Raw genomic sequence first — 25,578 nt, forward strand, 5'->3', positions numbered from 1 at the left:
CTATGATGAGACGGACAAGGTTTCAGTAATCTTTGACCAGCAAAATCTAATCCATTCATCATTGAGTCCAAGTGGACGTTTGTGCCAAATTTTAAGGAAATCAACTCAAGGTCTTCTTGAGTTATTGTATTCAAGAGAATGAGAGAGGGCGATGTCACAGTGACCTTGACTCTCCAACCACCGAATTTTAATCACTTTATTATTGAGTACAAGTGGACGTTTGTGTGTAAATATGAAGTTTGGAGGATAGGAGAGATTTGAAGGATGTCATCCTGCATTATCAGCCATGTACGGAGATCAAATTTCAGGCTACAGCTTTTACAAACAGCGTTTATTAGACTGCAGCTAACCTCATAGACGGCAAACCCAATGGTCTCCATGTCTTTGCCCTCCCGCCGTTTCTTCCTGCGGTCCTTCTGCATGAGGCCGACCAGAAAGCTGCAGTCCGATTGGCCGGGGCTGTCTGGGTGCTGCAGCACAAGTTTGAACTGAGGGTTGAGCCAAAAGGTTGCTGGAAAGAAGAGTTAAAAAGGTCACTTTTGTGCATCTGTTTTTTAGGTCACAGTGGATGGAGAAAACCCTCCAATTCCATGCATGGCTTCAGTCATGATGGGGCATTCCCAAAATGTATTTTAAAGCAGGCCATTGTTTCAGTATGAAGTGTTTAAATGGGAGTCACTGGTTCACATTCCTTTAGTAACTTCATCCAAATCCTCCCTCTCCCTCAAAATCCCTCCCTTTATCCCCTAAAAGTTACATACTCTGTCTCTGGAAAAGAATATAGCCCCATCATGTAATCCTAAAACAGTTTGTGGTAGTAGAAACTCTGAATTAATCTCCAAAATGAGCAAAGAAAATGTATTATGCAACTGGCAAAAAAAAACAATAAATGGCAAAAAAAAAAATTGATGGTGAAAAAAATAATCATTAAAAAAACTTTGCGGACATGGAGGAAAAAGAAAATTGATTGATTGATTTTCATCATCAATATCTTTTTTTCTACAATCTAACTTTTTCCACCATCTTTTTTTTTTTACCATTTAATTTTTTTTTGCCATTTAATTTTTTTCCAACACTATTTTTTTTCACCATTGATATTTTTCCCACCATCAAATGTTTTTTTTACCATCAAATTCTTTATTTCACCATCTATTTTTTTCTCCCTGATGTCCCTTTAGGGGCTACATAATAATGAAACTAGACTATATTTTGGAAAAGATCCTCCTCCCTCTCTTTCTCCCCTACATCCAACAGTTTTCTCTCCCTCTTCCCTCCCTCCCGTCGCTTCATACCTGGGTAGTTTCTGCAGCCTCCAGCGGTGCTGCCCCTCCTCCACTCGCCCTGATAGAGCGAGGAGCTCCATTTCTTCATCTGGCTGTTCTGCAGGGCGTCAGCCGTCAGGTTGCAGAGCTCCAGACGAGAGAACTCACGCAGAAAGTCGCTGAATGACATCCTAAAACAAGGAAAAAGAAACACTGTAAGAACAGAGTTATTTTTCCCAGCGTGAAGTCCAAGACTTGAACCTTGTTTCAGTGCAGAAGAAAAACGACGCTGACACATAAACACACATAAACACACATAAGCTTTTATATGCAAAATATCACAGACAGAACAAAGGGAAACAGTTTTAGTGTAAGTAGTTCGTTGTCTTCTGGGTAAACAATCATATTCACAGCTCTGTTGGCTCAGAATTAAAGGTATAATTTAGTTATATAATGTGTGTTTGATAATTTGATAGATTGGAATGAGATCCTGAGATAAAATGATAGTACAAAACATCCAAATTTATTTTTAAAATCAGCAAAACGCTCAAAAAAAGTTTGCATATTTTGTCAACTTAAATACATTCCCGGCCTGTCAAACAGCTCCACAACTTCCGATGTCAAAAGTCAAGTTTGCCTTACGTTTAATATTGTGCACCTGGAACACTTGGAAGTCAGGAGTCGTAAATTTCAACTGGGAAATTCCAACTTAACATGAAACGGCTTTATTTTGTGTTTTTACTGGTTTAAATCATCTGGTTCGTTTGTTTTGGAGACAAAGAAACCTCTGAGGTTAATTCGGCTCCTTGTGAAGACCTCCTCAACAATCACTGAAGGAATCTAACCGTAAGAAGTTTACAATCTGCAATTCTCACCACTTGATGCCACTAAATCCCCTTAAATCTGACACACTGTTCCTTTAAGATAAACATAACACAGAGCACAGACTATATCTTTGCGGGTCAGGTTGTATTTCTGGCAAAAATACCTGCTTTTATAAGTCATGATGACAGTCCAAGTGCACATATAGACTCACCAGAATTCACCGTCCTCGCTGCGGTTTTGTAGCCGACCTCTGACGGAGCGATCCACATTGTCCCACTCTCTGGAGCTGAAGATTTCACAAAGACAAGAGATGACTGTGCAAAAAATATAACCCACCGGCATTTTTTCTCATTTTTACTGTAAGTCAGCAACAGTTTCAATTTACTTGACACAGACTACAGAAATCTCCAGAGTTATTCAAATTGTATATTGAAGTTTTCAATCAGATGTTTTTTTTTTTGCACTGGCATTCAACAGGGTGATTTTCACGCTCAACTGGACTGTGGCATTATGTCAGCTGTGGGGAAAAATGTTTGGTATTTTTTCTTTCGTAACTATGCTGAGATGATATTATGTAATCCCGCCCTTTTCTCCACTCTGCATGACTCTTCCTCCCACCGCTGAAGACAGCTGAGCAGCCCCGATAACCTCCTCCTCACTGCTCTTGTGGTGCTGCTTTGGTAACTAAATTTAAGAGTAATTAAAACGTCAACCTGTGTACAAGATTCAGTATAAAGATATCAGTTTAAAATGATTATTTGATGCCACAAAAAAAGTTTTAATAAGAGCAAACTTCCTGAAACAGCATTTTAATCCTGCATGGCACCAGTTTGTCTCAATCTCTTATAAGAAAATGGGAATTTGGAATTTTAACTGCCATTGAGCGCCATACTTTCATTATGGTGAGTGCAAAGTCCAATCTTACTTGTCGCTCCAGGCTCCGGTCCACTCCACTTCCCCCCAGGGGTTCCTAATACGAACCAGCTTGGTCAGATTTCCTCTGTAAACCACCTGAAGGCGAAGAAACACTCACATTTAGTCACTGTTTAAGTCACGTGGTGTTTGTGTGTTGCACAAATGCCCTGCTGACAGTGATGTATGCCGGGCGCGCAGTTATTATTTTACTTTTGACTTTATCCTGCTTAATTGTATTATTTTAATATGCAGTATTTATTTTATTTTCATTTCATTTCATTTCGCATGTGCAGTCCCTCAAAAGGTCAGAGCAAATATAAACTTTTATAAAGTCTGTTTTTAAAGGTGCTATATAAAAAAAAAAAAAAAAATGTATGTGCATTAGAAGCCAATTCTTTGAAATCGGTATTATGTAGTTTTTTCACAAAAAAAACGTGCCAGCCAGGAAATCTGCCGCTCACCTCGTCCACACCGGTCACAGAGTAGGCGTGTCCCTTCACCAGCTTCTTAAACGTGACGGCCTCCATGTCCCTCGTGTTGGTGATCTGAGGACGAAAGCAGAGGTCACTGACGTCTAAAATGTTACCGTATTAAAAACTTGCAAACTGATATTTTTATATATTTTTATATATATTTTATACATTTGTTAAATGCAGCCCCCTATTACCTGAAATATAGTGTTCGCCTTTTTTTTTTGGATTCTCCATTCACCGCGGAGGCATGCAAGAAAAACAGCTTTCTTCACAAATTCACCTTTTTTTTTTTTTTTGCTGTTAACCCTTTGAAACCTGAGCAAATTTGCTTGATTTCTCTCAAAAACATGGGAACAAATCAAAGAGCAACAAAAGAAGAAATTACCAATAAAATCTGCAACATAAATCAAGAGAAAAAGAAAATTTTATTGAAATTAGTAAAAAAAAAAAAAAAAAGAAAAAAGAAAGAAAGGGAAAATAAAGTAAAAACCAAAAACAATGAAATGACCTGGAAAAAGTGCTCTAAAATTGTATTAATTCTTTAACGTAATTTCAAATATGTAGCTCCGATAATTAGAACTATAGTTTTTTCCTAGACATTTTGCCCTAACTTATAAAAATAATTTTCTGCATCGACTAATGTCATGAAATTTGTGGAAAATTTCTTACCAAGTGTCTCATTGCCTTTTTCCCCATGTTTTTTTAAAGAGCTCACACAAATATGTTCAGATTTCAATGGTTAAAACACTTGTAAAAGGTGTATAAAAGCAGCACAAGAAAAGCAAAATCGCTCTGGGTCCCAAAATCTTATCATTTCACTGTTTCCTCATCTATGGTGCAAAAAGCTCCTAGACTTAGTATTTTGTATTTGTCTTATTTAATGTTTTCTCTAACAGAGGAGCTACATTTGCAGCTTTTCTGACCCAAAATGGTCAGCACTTGAACATGACCTTCACCGACAGGACAGACAGCAGAGTTCAGTCCCCTCAGTCTGCAAACAGCCGGCGTCCCTGATCATCACACCGGATTCATGCCAGCTCCGACCGCACACTCCTCAATCTTCACTGCCCTCTCCTGGTCCCGGATCAAATTTTCTGCCATTACAGCTCCCTCTCACCCAAACTGCTGTATTTACAGTCTCCTCATATCAACCCCGCTTACTGAGGCTGAGGAGAGCTCTACAGGGGGAAAGAAATCCTCCTAGATACAGAAACTCTCTGTTCTAACAAACAGATAAAAGTACAGTCAATAAATGCTAAAATATTACAGTGTACTCTATGCTGTGTTAGTGTAATTTGATCCTGACCAACCTGCCCCTCCCCCCAAAAAATCCTACCATCTTTTGGAATCCAAGTTCAGCATGTCTGGCTCTTTTAACCTTTGACCTCCCCTTAAAAGGGGTCAAACTGAAATATGTGGCAGACAGTGAGCCAAATTCTGCAAGCACCTGTCTGTTTTAAGCACTGCAACCTATGTTTTTATATCAATTTTTCCTTTCGTTTTTTAAAACACAAACTAAAGCGTCGATTACAAGTTAACAGGAACAGAAGAATAAATAAATATTTTTTTTATCACTTTACATTTGTAATTTATTGGGTTGGCTGATGAGCTAATAAACCAGGCCACATATAGCATTACTACAGTGTCAACACAATGTTTGCATTGTAGGTTTCTGCAAACCATAAACACATCAACATTTTTTGCACAGTGTTGTAACTTTAGGTTTCGACAATGCTCTGGTTAGGTTTAGGCCCAAAAACACTTGGTTATGACGTTTTGGCTTAAAATACCTGCTTTGGGGGGGTATTTGGTAAGCAGAAATGTCTCTTTCATGGCTCTATCTCCGCTGGAAAAAAAGCCAAATGACACCCATGTTTCAGGGCTTAAAGCCACTGGATATTTGGGGTAAATACCCAAAGTAGCTTAAAAATACTCTCATGTTGTCACGCTGACACCAGTAGCTTATTTTAGCATACAGACTCGAGACGCTCAGCTCTGTCCAAAATCGGTCTACCAGCACCTCTAACACTAAAGCAAAGGATGAGTAAATGTTTTAGTACTGACGTCTATGGAGCAGCCCAGCAGCGACCCTCGCTCTATGGCCCTGCTGATGATGCTGAAGAGGTCGGAGGGGGCTTTCCTCAGCTCGTACATCTCCGTCACGCCGCCTGTAAAGTCCTCAAAGCCCTCGGACGTGCTGCCGCCTGACAGAGCCTCATAGCAGCCGTTCAACCTGCCACACAAGAGGAGATTCAGGGGGATTTAAAATAATTCAAACACTACATAAAGAATGATCAGGTGTAAGAGCAGGCCTTATATGGATGGCTGCTGTCAACACGACCATATATGAGTGTGTGCCGGTTTGAACAGAGCAGGAATAACAATGCACAAATCCCACTATGAAGTCCCACACTTTCCCGTTTCTTCTCCGCTCCCCAACTGGGAGGCCCACTTAACTTGGCATGCACGCACTTCCACAAACAATGCTCTGCTTCACTTTAACAGCTTAGAGACTTTACAACTCAGAGCGCAGCTGTCCACTGGAGCAGCTGCAGCCTCGAGTTGCTCAATAGCTCCGTAAGGGCTTCAAGTATTTGTCAACTGTCTTCCCCCAAAAAACAGATTTTTTACATCCAGAAACTCTGGTTACAGGCGCCTTTGTGCAAAAAAAACGCCACCAGCAACAGTCCTCAGTAACATCTGATCACTGGACTGAGAGTTGAGACCGGACTGGAGCAGAATCATATTTAAGTCATGTTTATGTAATCCAAATTATCAATGATGCAAAATTAATCAGCAGCATATTGTAATTTAATTGTTATTTACGACATCTATTGCACGTCTGTCCATCCTGGAGGAGGGATCCCTCCTCAGCCGCTCTTCCTGAGGTTCTTCGATTTTTTTACCCCCGTTACAGGTTTTTTTGGTGGAGTTTTTCCTTAGGACAGAGGGATGTCGTATGCTGTAGAGCCCTCTGTGGCAAACTGTGTTTTGTGGTAATGGGCTTTATAAATAAAATTGAACTGAAACTGAATATCATGCATTCCATGATGTGACATTAAAACATCGTTAGCCTCGACGAAGAGTTCATTAAGAGCTCATTATGTCCATCAGTCTTACTTAGCGTAGGCTTTTTCTAGCAGAGCGCTCCAGAACTCGGTTCCTTCTGCTGAGTGGACAAACAGCAGCTTCCCGTCCTTCACTGGCAGACGGTCATCAATCACCACCTCCACCCACTCGCCAAACTGCCAGAACTGCAAGAGAGATGAAAGAAAACACCAAAATTACACCTCATGGACCTAACAGGCAACGTTTATCAAGATATGCAAACTATAAAGAAGATATGTGAAGGAGGTTAAAGGGACAGTTCACCCCCAGATCAAAACTTCATATTTTTCCTCTCACCTGTAGTGCTATTACTATTACCCACTACAGATGCATGATCATATTGGCAGATAGTGGCTTTAAAATGAAATATCAGCATCGGCCCGAGATGAACGTCTCTGCTGATATGACAGGTGGTAAGAGGACACCTTAATTATGCGACTTCAACTGGTTGAAATAGTTCAAATTTGCCCTTATATTGGGCTTTTGTAAGGATTTTCTCATTGAGAGCATCATCTAAGAGTGCTAAAACTCTGATTTTTTTACAGTTTTAACACGTAACCTCGGTTAAAGTAGTTTTGTGTGCATGTGTTTTCGATTTGAAAAGAATTGCATTTTATGTCAGCATCTTCCACCAGTGGGTCACAATGATAAGAAGGGACATAATATGTTAATTCCACTTAAGGGGAGACTTGAATTTGTCTTCAGTTAGGCAGAAAAACTTGTCCCTTTAAAGGAAAGAATAAATTATCAGCATTTATTAAACTCTCAGGATTAAATTACAAGGGATGAAATGAGTTTTATTTCAATCAATGATGTGCATAAATGTTGCAGAAGTCTAAAAAGTATAAAGTGGCAGAAAACTGATGTACAGTATCTGTTCTGTCTGGCTTATCTAAAAACGTGTTATTCTCACAATAATGCCGAGTCAGCGCTGACTTATTTGTGGTGCTCAGCTGGCAGATTTACTGACACTTCACTCAGCTCAGATTTACATCGGTTCGAGATGAAGGGCACACAAAAAGAGACAAACACGAGAGGAGACATCTGAGAAAAGCTGTAATCCTCAGCCTGCTTTTGTGTTTCAACCCCAAAAATAAATACAGAAACTTAATGGGCGACATTAAACTCCAGCAACCTCACTGGAAATTTAAATATCTCTGAACCAGTCCTGCAAGCAAATCATCAATTTACAAGCCAAAGTAGCTGTGATTTGCTGCACTTTGTTTATCTGCTGCTGGCGGAGGAAATCAATTCACAATCAGAGCTAAACTGCCACAGAAGTTATACTTAATACATCCAATCAATTTCATGACAAATGAGAGAACCTGAGAGAAATTATCTGGAGATTTTGAATCATTAGACATGTGGCCGTGTGCCTGTCGGCCAGCAGGGAGCAGAAGAGATCGACAAACGTGTGAAAAGATGTATGGAGGGAAGGTGCGGGGGTAATATGACCTAAAGCGGGAGCTCATTTATAGGTAGAACTGGCACAAAAAAGGTGAAGAGTTTTGGATCTTAACTACTTTTCTTACTTAGCAATATAACTAAACAGCATACTTTCAATTTGATAAACCTGACTGATTTCTAGCCTTCACAGCTGAATGCTTTGAAAGTTTCAGTACTTTCAGTTCAGTATTTGCCATTTTAACAGATGATATCTGTTGCTATTGGCAGTTTGTTTTATATGAAGAGGGAAAAGGTGGTGCAAAACGGGGGAGACATGGAGAGTAAGTTTTAAGCACTCTAAATGGACTTAACCTATGTTTTTTATTTTGGCTTTAAATGCTTGTCTTTCGCACATTGTACCACAAAATCCAGATTTTTAAAGCATATTTTCTTTAAAAAATGCCAATATTACACCTTTTTATTAAAGCCAGCACTGGATGTTCATATTTCTCACACTCCTTGAACACATCACTCGCAAAGCAAATAAAAAAGCCACAGCTGTGTGTTTCTGTAAATTTACAGATGGCACTACATGTCAGCATGTGTGTTTACAGCTGGGAGACGGACGGATGAACGGATGAGTTCTGCGTGCACTGCAGAGCTGATCCACCTCTGGGAGGAGCTGTGTCACAACACGGCTGACTGGAGACCACACAAAGCAGACACACACGCTCCCCTCCGGCATGCACAACTTCCTAATTTTACTCCTTCACACTGACACTGCACAGCGTTCATCTCACAGCATTGAGGGAGCGACACGCTGCAGGAAAATCACCTCGCAAGAAATCTAAAACAAACAGCTCTGTGTGAAAAATGTGCTATAATAGGAAAATGATAAAAGATTCTGACCCCGTTTGTTTGAGATTGCTGAGATTGCCTGGTTCATAATTTATTCTCCCTCCTTTTGTTTCCCCGCCTCACTCCTTCGCACAGACTCCCTCCTTTTCTGCCCTACTTCAATTAAGATTCCCACAGCCAGCGCTCATAATCACATTTCAGGATGACTCATCCAGGTCTAATTTATCCAGAGGCTTAAAGGATCCAAACTGATACAGCGGGGAATCCCTGCACAGCACACAAAGGCGAACAGAAAATGGAAACACGCTCAGCCAGAGAAGAAAAATAAGAAACTGCAAGTAATGGAAACATGCAAAACACTTATTGGCAACGATGCAAAGACTAGAAAAGAGAAAATAAAAATCGATGCAGGCGCACTACAAGAAGAGGACGGCGAAAGTAGGGCATTTCTCGGCTTAATGGGAAGCAGCCATGTGTGTTTACGAGCCATGTAGCTTTCATGCATTTACATTAAACACATGCATGCATTTACGAGCCTTTAGAGAAAATAAAAGTATTATTTCCACTCATTCTAACAGAGAGAACAAGTCCATATGTCTACATATACATTTATGCGGGATGACTATATTTGTAAAAGTGCACAAAGCATCTCTGGAAATGATCAGGGAGAAACGGGTCAAAAATTCTGCTTTCCCTTGGCTGACTTCTCTGTAATTGAGTCACCAGCCCCTGTATGTGAGGGTGGGTGTGTGTGTGTGTGTGTGTGTGTGTGTGTGTGTGTGTGTGTGTGTGTGTGTGCTGGTATTTATCAATCCTTTGATACCACATGAGTCAGCGCAGCAGCCCCAGAGCTGAATTTCTCAAGGACGTTTCAGAAAAGCGGACAATTATCCACACAGATGCTCGAATCTTTGTCCTCAGGGTTGATGCATGGATTTCCCTACTATGCTATAGCCTAACCTGCGTCTGTCTGTCTGTGTGTGTGTGTGTGTGTGTGTGTGTGTGTGTGTGTGTGTGTGTGTTTGCATACATGCATGTGTGTGCAGCTGACAGTAACCAGTCTGATTTGTCAGTGTGCCCATTTCTGGCGTAACAGCTTCCATGAGTGAACAGTCAGGCTAGCATAAGTGATCCAAGGTTTTCAGTCTTTGTGTGTTTGTGCATGTTCTCATGGGCGGATTATGAGACAATGGGCCCCTGGGCACAGACACACAAAAAGGGGCCCACCACAACTACCATACAGGTGCAAGACACACAGATTTTGTGGTCATTTGTGGCCTCTTTGTGGTTGTTATACATCTTTCTGTGGTTTTGTGTCTCGATGTAGTCATGTTATGTTTTGTTGTGGTTGTTTTGTTTTTGAGGTAATTCTCTTTGTAGTCATTTTGTGTCTCCTTTTGGTATTGTTGTGTCCCTTTTTATTCATTTTGTGTCCCCTTGATGTAATTTTGTATCTTTTTATGTCATTTTGTTTCTTCTTATGGTTGTTTTTTTTCTTTTCTTAGTTGTTTTTCCTGTTTTTGTTGATATTTTGTGTCTATTAGCAGTTTCTTTGCTTCTCTTTGTGATCCTTTAGTGTCTCTTTGTGGTTATTTTGAGTCCCTTCTTGGCGGGTTAATTTGACATTTGACATTTGCAAGTGAAGGTTCAGGGGACACCCTTGCGCTTGTACGCAGACAGCCTGTCCAGTAATTCATCTCTGCTTGCTCTGCATAATAAGCCAGTTCCTACGCATGTGATGTGTGTTTTTGATCTGAGAGAGCTTTCCCTCTGTTCCCTGTTTCACTTCCTTGTTCTCTCACTCTCTCACAGCACTTGGCAGGCTGACTGTCTGGTTGGCAGAAACCCTCATTGCATCAAAGAGGGCAGCCGTTTTAGCTTAAAGTGCTCCATGACAAAGCAGGATGAGATGGTGAAAAAATTAAAGGTTTCACCATAAACCATAAAATCATTAAATATTAAAATCCTGATTTTGTGCAGTCTGAAATCTCTTCTCGCTGATTTCTGCAGCTGTGTTTTGCAGATTCTGAGAACATGAGATGAACACGAGAGACTTCCTGGCAACACATTTTGGCAGAGAGGCGGCCGGTCATTCCTGCTATGCACACAAGCTGACGGAGGCACCAGAGACGTGCTTGTGTAAGATCATAGGACTCACACTCAGCCACAGATAATGAGGCATGTAAGATCACAGATAGACTCACTCCTCCACCTCCCGTCCTGACTTCATTTACAGACACGAATCACTGCCTTGCAGTTGTAACATCTTCAAGTTTCAGTTTAAGTTTGCATCCATTTCTGTGAAAACATGGATACTTCATGCACATCTCCCAATAACACAGCAACACAAAGGAACTATAAAATCAAGACGAGTACCTCCAATTATGTGTTAAAAAGTGTCCCCTTATGATCCTGAGTTGAAGCGTTGAAAAATGGTCAAAAATGTGCTTTTACAGAACATTTTAAGGCCACAGTAAAGCTGAGGTTTGAAGGTTTTGGATATGAATTGTCTGCACTTCATCATTTTACCCTATTAGACATTTGTGTAACATTCTTGTCATAATTTCAATATAAATTCAAATCTGAAGAGACCTCCCTCAAGGCATTCACGAGATAACACCTTCATATCACCACATAATGCCTCTGGCCACAGCTACAGGCATAAATAATAGATAGTCTGTGATACTGGGCTACATAAATACAATAAAATTGACTTGTATAGTAACAGTAAGCAAAATACACTCAACTGCGGTTCTTTTCCAAAGTGTTGAATACACTCAACTGCGGTTCTTTTCCAAAGTTTTGATTGTTCAAGTTGTTCTCGTGCAATATTCATACATATATCTACAGAAGGTAATGCACCAAAATACACAAATAACCCATGTATCAATGAGCCAGGACTTTGTAAATAACCTGCATAATTGAGAAGGCTGCAATGACGTGACCAATGCATTTCCATACCTGATATCATGCTATTTGTCTATTTGTCTATTTGGCTGGTTTTAGAAATATATGAACTGAAGTGAACAAGTTTTAATTCATATTTCTCATGATAGCAAATAGACACACATAGCTAATGGGAAAATAGTTGTTTCTACAGTATTTATAATTAATAATTTAGCACTAAAATGCACTAACTACAAGACTCAACTATAACATATGACAAGTGGATTTGCATTCACATTCACAAATTTACTTCCTCATGCAGACCTGAGGTTCTGATTCCAGCGTGTGGGTAGTTTTTACTGCATTATTATTGGTTGTAAAAAAAAAAAATCATGCATGATTATAAAGCAATGCTGCAAAGATTTCCCTGTCTCATACTGGACTGAATGCATGCATTGTTCACCTGCTCACTGACTGCAGCAGCTTTGGTCTCTCATTTACCTCTCGCTTTTGTGTGTGTTTATGTGTGTGTCTGGTGTATTTGGTTATGTGTACAAAGTACAGTTGATAAGGACCTGCAGGCTCCCACCGTAGAATAATAGAAACATTTTGCATTTATGTCACAAAGCAGCAGGACTGGTCCCTCAGGCTGAAGTGGTGATAATGAGCAACACACCAGAGTTTGACTGTCAACAGACAGACGTGTTACTGATAGATTATATCTTCTGTCTTCTGTCTTAAAATAATATTTCCTGATAAAGAAATGGGTGTAGTTACTTTAGCAGAGTGCACTTAAATCAGTGTGATGATAATTCAAATCCTCCCAGGTGACGTTTACTGACTGGCTGACTGGGTGTGGCTCTCAGAGGTCACTTATCTCAGATGACTCAGTGAGGTTTGACAAGTAAAAAGACTGAAAATTTTGAGTCAATGAGCTTCTCTGTGTTTGTTGCCAAAAATGAACAGGAAAAACTCTGACAGCTAATGGCATTGGGGATCTTCCTGTGGCTCGGTTTCAGAACATAAAAGGCATCATGCATCTAACCACAGCGAGATCAACAAAACTGCTCCCAGAAGCACCATTTCTGCTTAAAAGTGTCCTTTTAAGATGCATTTTGGCAGCTACACAAGATGTTTACTTGCAATGGATAAGTGTGAAGTCAAACAAAAATGCAACAAAATAATTGTTTCCACTTCAGTTTGAAGCACTAACTAACTCTTCTTGGTTTCATTTGAGCAATTTGCACAAGCAGTGGTGCACCGAACAGGAAATGACACAACAGGAAGGAGTTTGGGGCAGAAACACAGTACATAAAGTCATCTGGCCCTTGAATACAAAGGTTGGGAGTTCCCCACAACTGCAAATGTTTTGTTTTCATCCGCCTACAATGTGAAGCTCCTCAGCAGAGGGTTTGATAAGAATATAATATCATTGTAATTTGTAATTTACTTATTGAAAAAGGGAGTCTACATTAATCCACAGTTAGCTGAGGAGCTCATTTTTGTCAAAAAATATTAATATTAGCAGCTCATGTAAAGAGATACTGTACTCTGCTATGCACAAAATGCATGTACTGAATTGCATGTTGCATAAAATTTGGAAGAACACCAGCAGGTCAGTGAAATTGTCAGGATTTTTTTTAAGTTCTATGAATCTGGCATGAAGAGCATTATGGGATATCCAGCTGTTTGAGGTGAGCACAGAGGTGGAGAGTGCAAATGTCAAATAAAAGTGTGAGCTTTAAATAAAAGCAAATTGCTGAATATTAATCTGACAGAATTGTTGAGTCAGATGCAGCTCCTACACTGATGTGCTTTTCTTAAATGGTAACTTAAGCATTTTCCAACCTGGACCCTATTTTTCCATGTTTTTTGTGTCCCACTGGTTAATGGGAACAATTTTAAAAACTGATCCAGCATTGAAAGAGTGCTGCAGCCTGTAGCAGTCAAACAGGCTGCAATGTAAAGCTGCAAGCACAATTATGCATCTTGAGTTTACATTTCAGTGAAAGTGCAAACTGCATTTGGAGAGTGGGATGCAGAGTTGTGGGAGGTGTCGGCTGTGTTTGCTGTTTTTTTCGTCCTGAGGCATGTACAGGGCGTGTTCAAATGCAGATAGTGAAGCTGTTGTCACCTGGAAGTGAAAGATGCCTGAATATCCCGATCCGAAGCTCTGTCCGTGAGGAACCACCCTGTGGAGGAGGTTGTCGTTCAAGGTCAGCGAGGCGATGGCCGCCAGCAGCCAGCAGTCCCCTGAGGACACATACACACAGTTTTATTACCCGGGATCAGCCCTGAAGGCAGAAACCTGCAGTAATACATTTGTTAACAAGAATAACATCAGGTTGTTTGTGTGAAACAGGTGAAAGAGGCCACATTTATTCCCATATTAGCAGAGAACTAAAAAAAAAAAATCTTATTTTCTATAAGAGTCTAATTCAGAGATACCCAGCTTTATTTGCTTGAGGGGCCACTTTTGAAAAAATAACCGGAGGCCAGGGGCCAGTCGCAGCAGCCCCGTACGTTTGTAGGATTTGAGGATATTTCTAGAATTTTACTACATTTGTAGGATTTCAGGACATTTTAGGATTTTATGAAATTTCTAGGAATTTAGGACATGTCAAGGATTTCGGGACAATTCTAGGATTTCAGGACATTTTAGGATTTTATGACATTTCTAGGACGTAAGGACATTTCAAGGATTTCAAGACAATTCTAAGATTTTAGAACATTACTCAGATTTAAGAACATTTCTAAGATTTTAACACATTTCTAGGATTTCTGGACATTTAGGACATTTCTATGATTTGAGAATATTTCCACGATTTGAGGACATTTCTACGATTCGAGTACATTTCTAGGATTTCCAGACATTTCACTGATTTTAGGACATTTCTAGGATTTTAGGACATTAAGGGCTTAGCTGTTGAGGGTTGAAGGGGATCCTCCACTGACACCTTTTTCATTAAAAAGTTCTATTTTGATGCTGTTTTATGCGCTCCATCACCTTATGTCTACTAAAAGTACAAAAACAATCCCCAGTGTAAATCACTTTATTTTTATTGTGAATTAAAAAATGGTTTGGGGGGGGCCCTGGCACCCCTTCAGGAACCAGCTTTGGCCCTGTTTGTGGTAAATTGAGTATTACTGGTCTAATTCATTATGCCACTGTAAAGTCACTCATGAAACTGGAATTTTCCCATCTACAGCTCCGCAAAGACAAGAGTCTGGAACAATGTTTGAACAAGCTTTGCCCTCTGGGAAATAGGAGAGGCACTTGTTCCACTGGACTTAAAGACAGAAGCTGAAACCACCGCGGCTCCACAATATGTCACCGATGTTGTCAGCAGGAATCACACTGTGGGTTTGAGCCACACTTTCTGTTATGATATACTGTGCTGCACAAGGTTCCTGGTTAGAGAGCAGGAACACCCGACTGATGTAGTTTTTACCAACCTGCTGTTGACACACGCAGGCTTTGGCATGTGATCTAAGATAATGTCATCAAAAATAAAAACAGTGCTGTTTGTCGTGTTATCAGGGAGTAGTTAAGCATATCTGATTAGTCTGTTCTTATAGCTCGAATGTTAAAGGAACAGTTCAGATTTTTTAAATTCGGTTCAATTAAATTTTATCTATAAAGTCCATTAATACAAATCCCTATTTGCCTCAGAGGGCTTTACACGACATCTAACTGTCCTTTGACCTTCACAGTGACTGAGGACAAACTCTCCCAAAAAAAACTATGTGAGTGGCAATAACAATCATATATGAATGATATAGTGAAGGTATGACTAATAAAAACGTCAGAAACAGTTGGCTTTGGATCAGACTAAAGCATCAGTGCAACCACAACTCACTATCCAGGCACAGCCACAGGCAGGATCACAGCATCAGCACAACCATGGCCCACAAACCAAGCTCAGAATAAGGCCTAAAAAGGGATTATTTTGTGCATGTAAGCATACTCAAGGACTATGAATAAGCACCTACAACCCAATGTGAATTAACCCTTTAATGCTGGAGGTCACGACTTTTTATGGAACTTTCTGTTTCATTTTAAGTAATTTGTTTATCTGTTAATGCTGGTTAATGATACACAGTACCTCTGTTTCACCGTTACATACCGGAATCTATCATTTAATCCATAAACTGCCCCCGACAGCTGCTGGTGACACAGATAACCAATACAGATAGCATACAGATAAAGACCACTCAGTCATGCTGCATTTTTGCTGTAAAACAAAGTGAAGCATCATGTTTTCTGGCTCAACATTTTTTGGGGTTACTGTTTTGCAATTCAGCTCAGCTCCTCTGGGAGCGAGGGGGGGGGTGTCTGGGTAAAGACTTGCACTCGGCGATGGGGGAAGACGCTTTCTGCACCGCCGGAGCTGCTCAGACGGAGGGAGGGTGGCCTTGTTTACAGATGTGAGGCAGAGAAACAAAGCCTGAATTATGGATGCATCTCTGTGTCGAGCAGGAAACATCTCAGGCAATAAAATGCTGCTGGTTATGCGGACTCGATTGTTAACCGTCTTCCGTTTCCCGTTCCTTCAATCCCCATCTGTCACTCATATCCGCATTCACTTCTCTCTGACCTTTATATTTTTTTAAGTGGCATGTTGACCAAGGAGCTGAGTCTTATTTACACATGGAGAGAGGATTCAGGACATGTACATGATGGCAGCCGCTCGATTGTAGAAATGATCTTTCTGTGGAAATACTCAAAATTCATAATTTTAGCTAAAACCATTATGGTATTCAACATTTAAATCCAGACATCCATTTATTCATCCATCCATCTTCACTTTTGCACACTTATTTGCACTTTTTTTATTACTCTTTTTAATATTTTTTGTCTTTTTGTTTGTTCTCTGTGCATACTGTACATATCTTTATTATCATTATTGTTATTTTTATTCTATTCCATTCTATGTTAAGTGCATTTCTTTGTATATAGGTTTTTGCATTTTTCTGGCCTTTTTAACGAATATTTCATTCAGCTGCTGCCCTCTTATTCGCTGTTGCAACAAAACAATTTCCTCCACGGGATTAATAAAGCATTTCTATTCTGTTCTGAAGGGAATTCCACCATTTTTACACATTAAGGTCTGTTGGGAAGTGCTACTCCTTTTCTATATTTGCAAAAAATTGTAGTTTAATTTCCTCTGTGACTCTTACGAAGCTTTCTCAAAGCCATGCTGTCTGTGCTTCTGGAGGGAGATGTTTACTGATTAACATGTTACATCCACACAGCCTGGCAAGCCTCCAGTCAATCACCTGTTTCTTTTGGCTTCTGCCGGCATCTCTCACTTTGCCCCTCCACCAGATTAAATCCGAGCTATGTCTCTCCTCTAACTGCTGAATCATGCGGTAGTAACAGCGAAACAGATGGCGCGACTTGTGGTTGGACTTACCCAGAGCTCCCTGGCAGATGTCTGTGCGAGTCGCTCCATCGACGATGAACTCGGGACGCTTGCAGATCTCCTGTTGAGTGTAAACACACAAACGAAACAAATGATTGCAAGGCTTGCTTTTGGATACCCATTTTATCTGCTGTCTCTCTCATGCTGACAGTTTTTTACTTCACACTAACCCACAGAAAGTTCACCAGACTTGGTTCACAAGGTTTACAAGTCCCGATTCTTTTGAAAATCTCCACATTTTTAAATACCCTTTTTTCTGACACAAAAATACATTCAAAGTGTAAAAATAAGTCCCAAGTAAATCTCTATTGGATGCAGGTGGTCACTGACTTGTCTGTTTTGTGTTTGTTTTTTGCAACATTTGAAAAAAAATCTAAAATTGGTCCAAGACATGATGGTGTTTCTAGAGCTGCAACAATTAAACAAGTATTCGAACCGTTGTCGATGGTTTAATTAATCTTTTAAGAAAAAAAAAGTAAATTTTTCCAGTTCCATCTTCTTAAATGTGAGTTTTGTTCTCATTTTGGTTTTTTTTTGTTTTATATAGCTGCAAATTAAGAGTTGTGGAAAAAAACATTTGAACGTCATCTTGAGCTTTGGGAAACAGACTGAAACTTCACATTTTTCTGACATTTTCTGAACCAAGCAACTAATAAATAAACTGGAAAAAAAACTGATGTGTCAATTGACTATGAAAATAATCATTAGATGCAGTAAGAAGACTTGAAGTGAGGGAGAGTCCGTCTGCAAAGACTTTTAGAGACATGACGCTTCTCCTTAAAAAACGCAAAGCTACAATTAACACCAGGCTATTTGAGGACGAGCAGAGATCACAAAATGAACATTTCAAGAAAACAATGTTTCGTTCTCGTCTTTCTCGTCCACATCTTGTTTCAGAGTATTTCCCTGCTCCCGTAAACCATCTTCAACTCAGCACATTGAGCGTGAGAAACCCCACATGAAGCTTTAAATAGAAATATTCCATTTATTCTCGTGCCCCACAAACACACAGCTGCAGACACACACACACCATCAGCCGCATGGTTGAATTCACACAGTAACACACACACACAGGCTTATATTCTCCTTTTCACAAAGCACAGATTTTTGGGGAAATGTGGACACAATGAAGCCTCTTATGCAGCGTAAATATTACAGATCCTGTGGCGCGGGCAGGGCGCATGCATTATAAAAGATCTGACTTTTTTTGGAACGAGACCCCAGGAAGCATTAGAGCCGACAGACACACAACGGGACGCCGTGTGGTCGTGTGGCACTCAAATGGAAGCTGCAAAGAGGAGCTAACAGGCTGCAGTCACGCTGATGATCACGACCCCGAGAGCTTTTAAGATCACGACTCGTCTCGCTGCTCCGTTACAGGACTGACAGCGGCGACCTGTCACGGTATGTGCGAACTGAACAGTAATGAGAGTGTGCTGTCTCCAGGGCTGCTGTGATAACACCCAATAAAGTCCCACTTGGTCCTCTGGTGTCATATTCGGATACGGGGAGCGCCCTGATGTGTTCATAATGCAGAGAGGACTGATGAAAGGGTGGAACAAGAAGAACCACGGAGAAAGGCGGGAAAGGATTGGAGGTTATATAGATGGATGAAGGGCAGGAAGAGAGAAAGAAACATCCCTGAGACAACTGAAAGATCCTGACTGGTTGTGAGGGACATTAAAATGTTAGACAGCAATAACTCCTGACAGAAAGTTTAGTTGCCAAGCAACAGATTAAATTAGAGGAGGCTTGAGAAGGTAAAAAAATAAAAATATTATAGCAGGTAATAAAAATGCACTCTTAGAAAAAACAAGAACCATAAAGGGTTTGTTGGTTTGTTCCAACAGAAAGATCGCCATTTACGGAATAAACCTGTAAGAGGCAAAAACAAGCACTTATAGAGGTCAAAAACTTATAAACATTTCCCAAGTAGTTACATTGCAGCTTGTTTTGCTGCGTTCCAGTCAAAGTTTGAGGTTGAGATATTTCGACCTCCTACTAGGAAAAGTACAAAGGAACGCCGCTCAAAGTTGGCAGCAAATCCATGTACTTCCATCATGTACACAATAAAAAAGCAGCGTCCGTGGAGGTGCACAATGGAAATGGTGAGAAATAACTAAAAGGCAACATGAGGTATATTTGCATCTATTTAATTAAAATAATACAGTAAAACCTGTTCTGCGTGTAAATTGATGGCAAAATGTTAATTTTTAGCATTATAATATCAGTATTTATTTATAATATTAGTGTTAAATATCAATATATTATTCAAATATAAAGGCGGCCCAGCTGACGGTGCAACTGTCCACAGAAACACCAGTTCATCACTGTCTGTCATGTCTTTTCCTTACGTTTGGGGTTGTGCATCTGAAACTCTTAAAACAACACATGCTTTTGTAATATTGTGCATTATTATGGGAGGTCATGTGTCCATATGGAGCTAGACTCAGAAATTTCAACTGAAAAATTCTGACCTCTTCTGACCGACTTTAAATGGACGTAGCATTAATAGTTGACCGATATCAAAAATGGTTGTTCCCATTAGAATTTAGCCTTAAAGTGTCTTAAACTTTTATACCAGCATGAGTTGAAACCAGTCATAGGTGCTCAGTCATGCACTAAAAGGTGACTTTGCTATTAACTTTTGGGTTTATTTATGCTTTTTTGGAGCTTTAAAAGCACAGACTTCATTAAGAAAGCTGGCTCTGTGGTGGGTTTCAGGCTGGAGACCGTGGAGACGGTGGTGGAGAGGAGGACACTTAAAAAAACTGCTCACCATCATGAACAATGCTGAGCACCCCCTCCACCGCACACTGGACCGACAGCGGAGCACCTTCTCCAACAGACTGATTCAGCTTCGCTGTCGAAAGGACAGATACAGGAAATCTTTCCTGCCACAAGCCATCCACCTGTACAATAACTCACCTCTGTCTGCGCTTTAAACTCCGGTCTTAGCTCCATGTCTCTCTACACTGCTGACTTTATTTTTATTTATTCAGATACTGTTCAGCACTTTACACATGTATATATGTATGTGTTTCTTGTTTTTAAGCGTATTCCTTTATATTCTATTAATAATGTGTGCTCTTTATTCTCTTGTTCTTACTGCATGGTGCTGCTACACCCCAATTTCTCAGTTTTGAGATCAATAAAGTATATCTATCTATCTATCTATCTATCTATCTATCTATCTATCTCGGTTAACGATTTTAGAACGCTCCAAACGAATGTTTTGTTGCTTTCTCAAAGGTCCGAACAAGAAATAAGCTTAGACAGCAAATATTCTGACCCCCATCCATCTCCCAATTTTCTCACCGGGGGCCTCATCCAGCGGACTCCGGCGGTCTTGGAGGACCTCGGGCCGAGCTCGTTGAATCCCAGAGACGATGCAGAACAAGGGAAATAACTGTCCTCAAACAGCCTCCTGCTCTGGACGCTCTGGGCCTTCAGACTCTCGTAGTCTTGACTCAGAAACTTCACGGCGTTGTGATTCTGTCCCAGACCTTCATTACGATCCCACTGGCTCCTCAGCCTTTGGGCCACGCCTGATGCGTAAATGTGCTGCTCCATGCCGAGATTGTGGCGTTAACCGTCGGGTCAGCTGTCAGGCTCCGCTGGATGTTCGTATGTGTGGAACTACAATAAGATGTTAAGAGTGTAGATGTTTATCTTCAGGGTTGATGTAAAGAGCTGCTGATGTATGTCTGATATAAAGCTGCAACGGCTTCAACGCTCAATCATAAATCGGAATAAAACATCAGTGACCATTAAGAAGATTGACCAGCCGGTACTTGTGGTTCTGCGGCGGGATACGTTCAATGCAATAACAATCACAAGCGTAGAGATGCAGAAGGCTCTGAAGACAGATGTCCTTCCTACAGTGAACACAGATTTCTATCCCAGCGAGCACGATCCCGGGTCCAACAGGAGTTCAGTCCTTCCTTGTCCCACCAGCAGCTAAAAGAAAGAAGTGAAAAGTCAGATACTGAGCAGAGTGTGTGTGCAGAGATGCAAGTGCACACATAGCTGTACACCTGGGTGTGGAAAACAGACAAAACAGACAAAAACAGCATCTACATACACCCATAAAAGGCAAACAAGCCCTGCCTGGTTCTTTTCAGGGGGCCATATGCACACATGCTCACTGTGCATAGCAGAGGGATTAGTCACAATAGGCACATCACTGCTACTTTTACTGTGTGCTGCACACAGTGTCGGTCATAAAACGTCAATGTTTAATCCAATGAGGTGTATTACCAAAGCGGTGCATGGCAGCTCTGTGTGTGTGTCGGTGTGTGTTTATCGTGCACGGGGCTAACAGAGGGTGCGGTTATGTGCGAATCTTGATGCACAATGAAGGCAGCACGAAGCCCAGAACAAGCAAAAGCTCTCACTGACTTTCATTAAGGGAGGAGGAAGTGTAAACTGTCATTAGTGCCACCCAAACTCTTGACAGAACTGGAGCTTTCAAAAAGTTCATCTCAGTTCGTCTGTCTTTGTTGCTCTTTGTTACTTGCTTTGCTTCATCCCGTCTCTTTATTTCTCGGTTTATTTTTAACGCCTGTCCTTTTTATAGACGTCCTGAGGCTTCATATCTTTTTTACCACCTCAACTCTCCACTATCCAAATCGAACACTCTTCCTGTTTCAAGACTCGGCAGTCTGTCACGACAGAAGCTGTTAAGGCTTTCATTGGCTCTGAGAAACTCATTTCCAGTTTCCACTGTTCACCGTGAGCCACACCCATTGAAAATATCCCAGTTCACTGACTGGAAAGTGTTCCAGCTAAGAGTCAGAGAACAGAACATGTAGCTACAGCTTCAAGTGTGCAGGTCCAGTTTTACTGACGCTGAAGACCTGTTTTATAATGAGAAATAGGATTAAGTGTAAGATTAAGTGCTTTTACTTCAGTATCCACCACTGCTCAGAGTTGCATACTGCAATTATTATTACTGCACTGCTACAAGGCTGCCAAAGTACTTGTACTGGCATCACTGTAATCAAAGTATAATGTACCATTAACATTTCAACCATCATCTCTGCTGCGTGTTATCAGGGCCCACTCTGCCCAACTATCTGACTCTAATGAATATTTTATTTCCCCCGCACAAGTGAAATACACTTACAAACCCCTCTTACACACACACACACACACACATCCTCCACCTCAGTGCAGGTGGTGACATCTATGAGAAATGACAACCAGGAGTCTGCGTGTCCAGACACATAAAGAAAAGCCACCGCACTTTTTCACCAGTCAAACAACACAAAGATGAAGACAAATATTCTCTGCAGGAGTGAATAGAATTGCTTGCACCCCGACCATAACAATATGTGCAATATCACAGGCTGAAATACTATAAACTGGCAGCTGCAATATCAGAAATGAACGCCCTTCCTGTCCTCGACAACTTGGTTTTTAGTCAGTCGGGTGTGCATGTTTCAGTAGGTCAGCAAAGGCTAACTTATTTTATGTAGTTAAAAACAGTTTCTTAGTAGAATGAATTCAGTTGTTTTATGTCGTGGCAAGCTGAGCCACTTTTTTTCCTGTCATCATCTTACTCCACTCTCCCCTCCACAGAGACATGGGACACACAGGGGTCACATGAGTTTACCAGCAGTCACACAGGGATTTTGAAACCAACACAAACGTCAAAACAGTGTGAGCCACTACTGTTGATGTCTGAGTTTCCTTCTCACAGCACAGCAGACTGCTTAAATATGAAGAGCTTGTAATTAAGGGACTGTTTGTTACTATGAAGGGGGGAGAAGGGTGAGGAATGTCAAATCATTTTTTAAGCACTGCAAAAAGTCTTATGTTTTTTTATTTTGGCTAAGGAGAGGGGCACACAACTTTAAATACCTGTATTTTGCATTTATTTTATTGTCTATTTTTAAAGAAAAATCCCTCAAATCACACCACTTCTCACAGCCAGAAACTATTAAAAAAAAATTATTGTTGAATTTTCAAATTTTCAACAGTCCTTGGACACATGTGGAACTGATGTTTCCATCACAAAAAACTCAAACAAAGGTTAAAATAGAGCTATTTCATCAAAATTGCTTTTTTCTACGTCTCATTTTAAATTTCGTCTTCAGTTTTTTTAACATTCAAACATCAAAAGCTACATTTTAAAAAGCAGTTAGTGTGCACAACTCCAAAATATCTTTGACAGCGTAAAAAAACGGTGCTTGGTAGAGGTGAAAATCAGGAAATAGAAATATTACAGGCCCTCATAAGACTTCACTTATTCAATTTGGGAAAACGTGGACACAAACGTGTTTCATCTCCACGTTTACCCACAATACATAAGTAAAGTTTCATGAGTTTAAGCTGTATTTCTTTTTTTCTAAGTTTTAAAAGTGAAGTGAGGTTTATACATTTCCTCCAGTCCCTAAGAAATGTCTGTGGGTGAGTGGGGTCCAGTGTTTAAGCTATGAGGGAGCTGACCCGCCTCTGGTGTATTTCTGCATACAGGGTTCATATTCCAAACACACTGAAATAAAATATCTAAAGTGTTTACTTTAAAGCCACGCAGAAAATAGACCTGCGGGGAAATCAGACACGCACAGTGTCCAAGGGACAGAATAAACGCTGACTCTGAGGGTGATCTTTATCAAACGTATGACATTGACTTAAAAACAAGCTGTGCATGCAGATAAGACTTATTTAATTACAGTAGAAAGCCACTTCAGGGTATTTTTAATTTGGTGTCCTCGTGCGTGGTTCACACAGATAAGCATGATGGTAGGTGTGGTCCCTGAGAGAAAATCCAGCTGTCAAGACTACAACTTTCTGAAGTTGACCAACACGAACAGACGGGTTTCACCTCAGTTTCATCAAATGTAGTAGTGATTAGAAAAAAATTGCACGCGAGAAGGAGAGATTTCGCTCAACTAAACCTCGCGACGTTGGCTGATTTCGCTGTTTTAAAACGCCGCGACAGTTATAAGCGCTTTTAAGGAGTTTGCTAAACATGATTAGCTCCAGTTTTTACATGCAAACGTCTAGCTCTCTGCGTATACACATTTTTTTTTAAAACTTACTATGATGTCACACGCATTTAAAGATTTTTTTACCTTCGGCGCGACGCAAACTGTACAAGCAGTGTTGATAAAGGAGTTTCATATTTACCTTGTCGGGGTGTTTCCTCTAAATTGTAGGTATTTAGGGATTCAATTCGCAACTTGTCTTTTCTTCCATGTTTAGTGTAGCTTCAACCCCTCCCCTACTTCCGACCAGTGCGTGTATTTTAGAAACGCCCTGCTCTCTGTCTCTGATCTATAGATCTCATGTGCAGCCTTCACACTGCGCCTGCGCACTGCCCGCTGGTCATAAACCACAGTACAGTGAAAGGCTTCACACTGCCTTCATGGAGTTGTTTTGTTCAGAGCACACAGTGCCCAAATAACAAGACAGTCTTGTTGGATTTAATTTGTATGCACTGGAAGGACTTATTTTGACATCAGATAAAGTTTTAAGTATAAAATCACGCATGTTTTTATAATATTGTGCATCATTATGGAAGGTCATGTGTTCATATGGACACTTGCCCCGTTCAGTGCTGGTATATGATTTTCTCAAGTTCTGTACTCAAGTGTAATTTTAAACTTTACAAACATTGTAACCCTTTGAAACTTGAAATCGGCTTGATTTGGGAAATGGGAAGAAGGCAACGAAACAGGAAGTGATCCAAAAATTAGCTAGACATTTGTAAAAATAAGGAAAACAAAATTCTGTAACATTATTTTAACATGTAATTGTGATTATTATACATATAGTTTTCCCTACCCCCCATAGACATTCAAAGTTTAAACTTCTTTTAACTTAAAGTGTAAGGGGAATACCCTCAGAGGTTACCTAAATGCCACAGTCTAAAAGTGCAAATTTCACATCCAATCAGCAGCCTACGTTTGCAGCATCAGTATCACCACCTAGTGAAATATTATATATTGTTCAACTGGTGAAATAGCCAGCTCAACATCCAGACGCAACATCAAAAGGTTGCATGCACATTAATGCACCAATGGTAATAACAATGCTCCATTAATATATCGGCTATTGGGCTATTGCATGGGTGGATTATGAAACAATGGGCCCCTCCCTACTACCTCCTCCACATTGGAACAACATGCACAGACTTTGTGGTAGTTGTGTGTCTCTTTGTTGTCATTTTGCATATCTGTGGTTTTGTGTCTCATTGAGGCATTATGTGTGTGGTTGTTTTGTGTCACTTTGAGGTTATCTGTGTATCTTTCTTTGCCATGTTGTGTCTATTTGTTGTCATTTTGCCCCTTGATGCGAATGGGCCCTGGGCCTGTGCCTGGTAAGTCTGTTTAGTAATCCACCTATGTAATAACATAACACTAATAGGTGTGATTTTACCATATAATCCCAATTTACTTTGGAAACTTTAAGTATATTTTGCAGATAACT

The 25,578-nt window shown here is 40.4% G+C and overlaps 1 protein-coding gene across 1 annotated transcript in view; it reads right to left on the reverse strand.

Moving 5' to 3' along the window:
- The window catches only part of capn1 (calpain 1), a 31,200-nt gene extending 6,795 nt beyond the window's left edge, over nt 1-24,405 (reverse strand). Inside the window, exons 1-11 of the mRNA XM_042511836.1 lie at nt 24,277-24,405; nt 20,458-21,099; nt 17,131-17,200; nt 13,848-13,966; nt 6,596-6,729; nt 5,540-5,708; nt 3,464-3,547; nt 3,013-3,098; nt 2,299-2,373; nt 1,293-1,453; nt 351-511 (exon numbers count right to left, since the gene is read on the reverse strand). Coding sequence (XP_042367770.1) covers nt 351-511; nt 1,293-1,453; nt 2,299-2,373; nt 3,013-3,098; nt 3,464-3,547; nt 5,540-5,708; nt 6,596-6,729; nt 13,848-13,966; nt 17,131-17,200; nt 20,458-20,712 — 1,314 coding nt within the window. The 5' untranslated portion in view covers nt 20,713-21,099; nt 24,277-24,405. The remainder of the gene's footprint in view (nt 1-350; nt 512-1,292; nt 1,454-2,298; nt 2,374-3,012; nt 3,099-3,463; nt 3,548-5,539; nt 5,709-6,595; nt 6,730-13,847; nt 13,967-17,130; nt 17,201-20,457; nt 21,100-24,276) is intronic.
- Nucleotides 24,406-25,578: the final 1,173 nt, after the last annotated feature.

This window comes from Plectropomus leopardus, chromosome 23 (genome assembly GCF_008729295.1).
Source record: "Plectropomus leopardus isolate mb chromosome 23, YSFRI_Pleo_2.0, whole genome shotgun sequence".
Lineage (NCBI taxonomy): Eukaryota > Metazoa > Chordata > Actinopteri > Perciformes > Serranidae > Plectropomus > Plectropomus leopardus.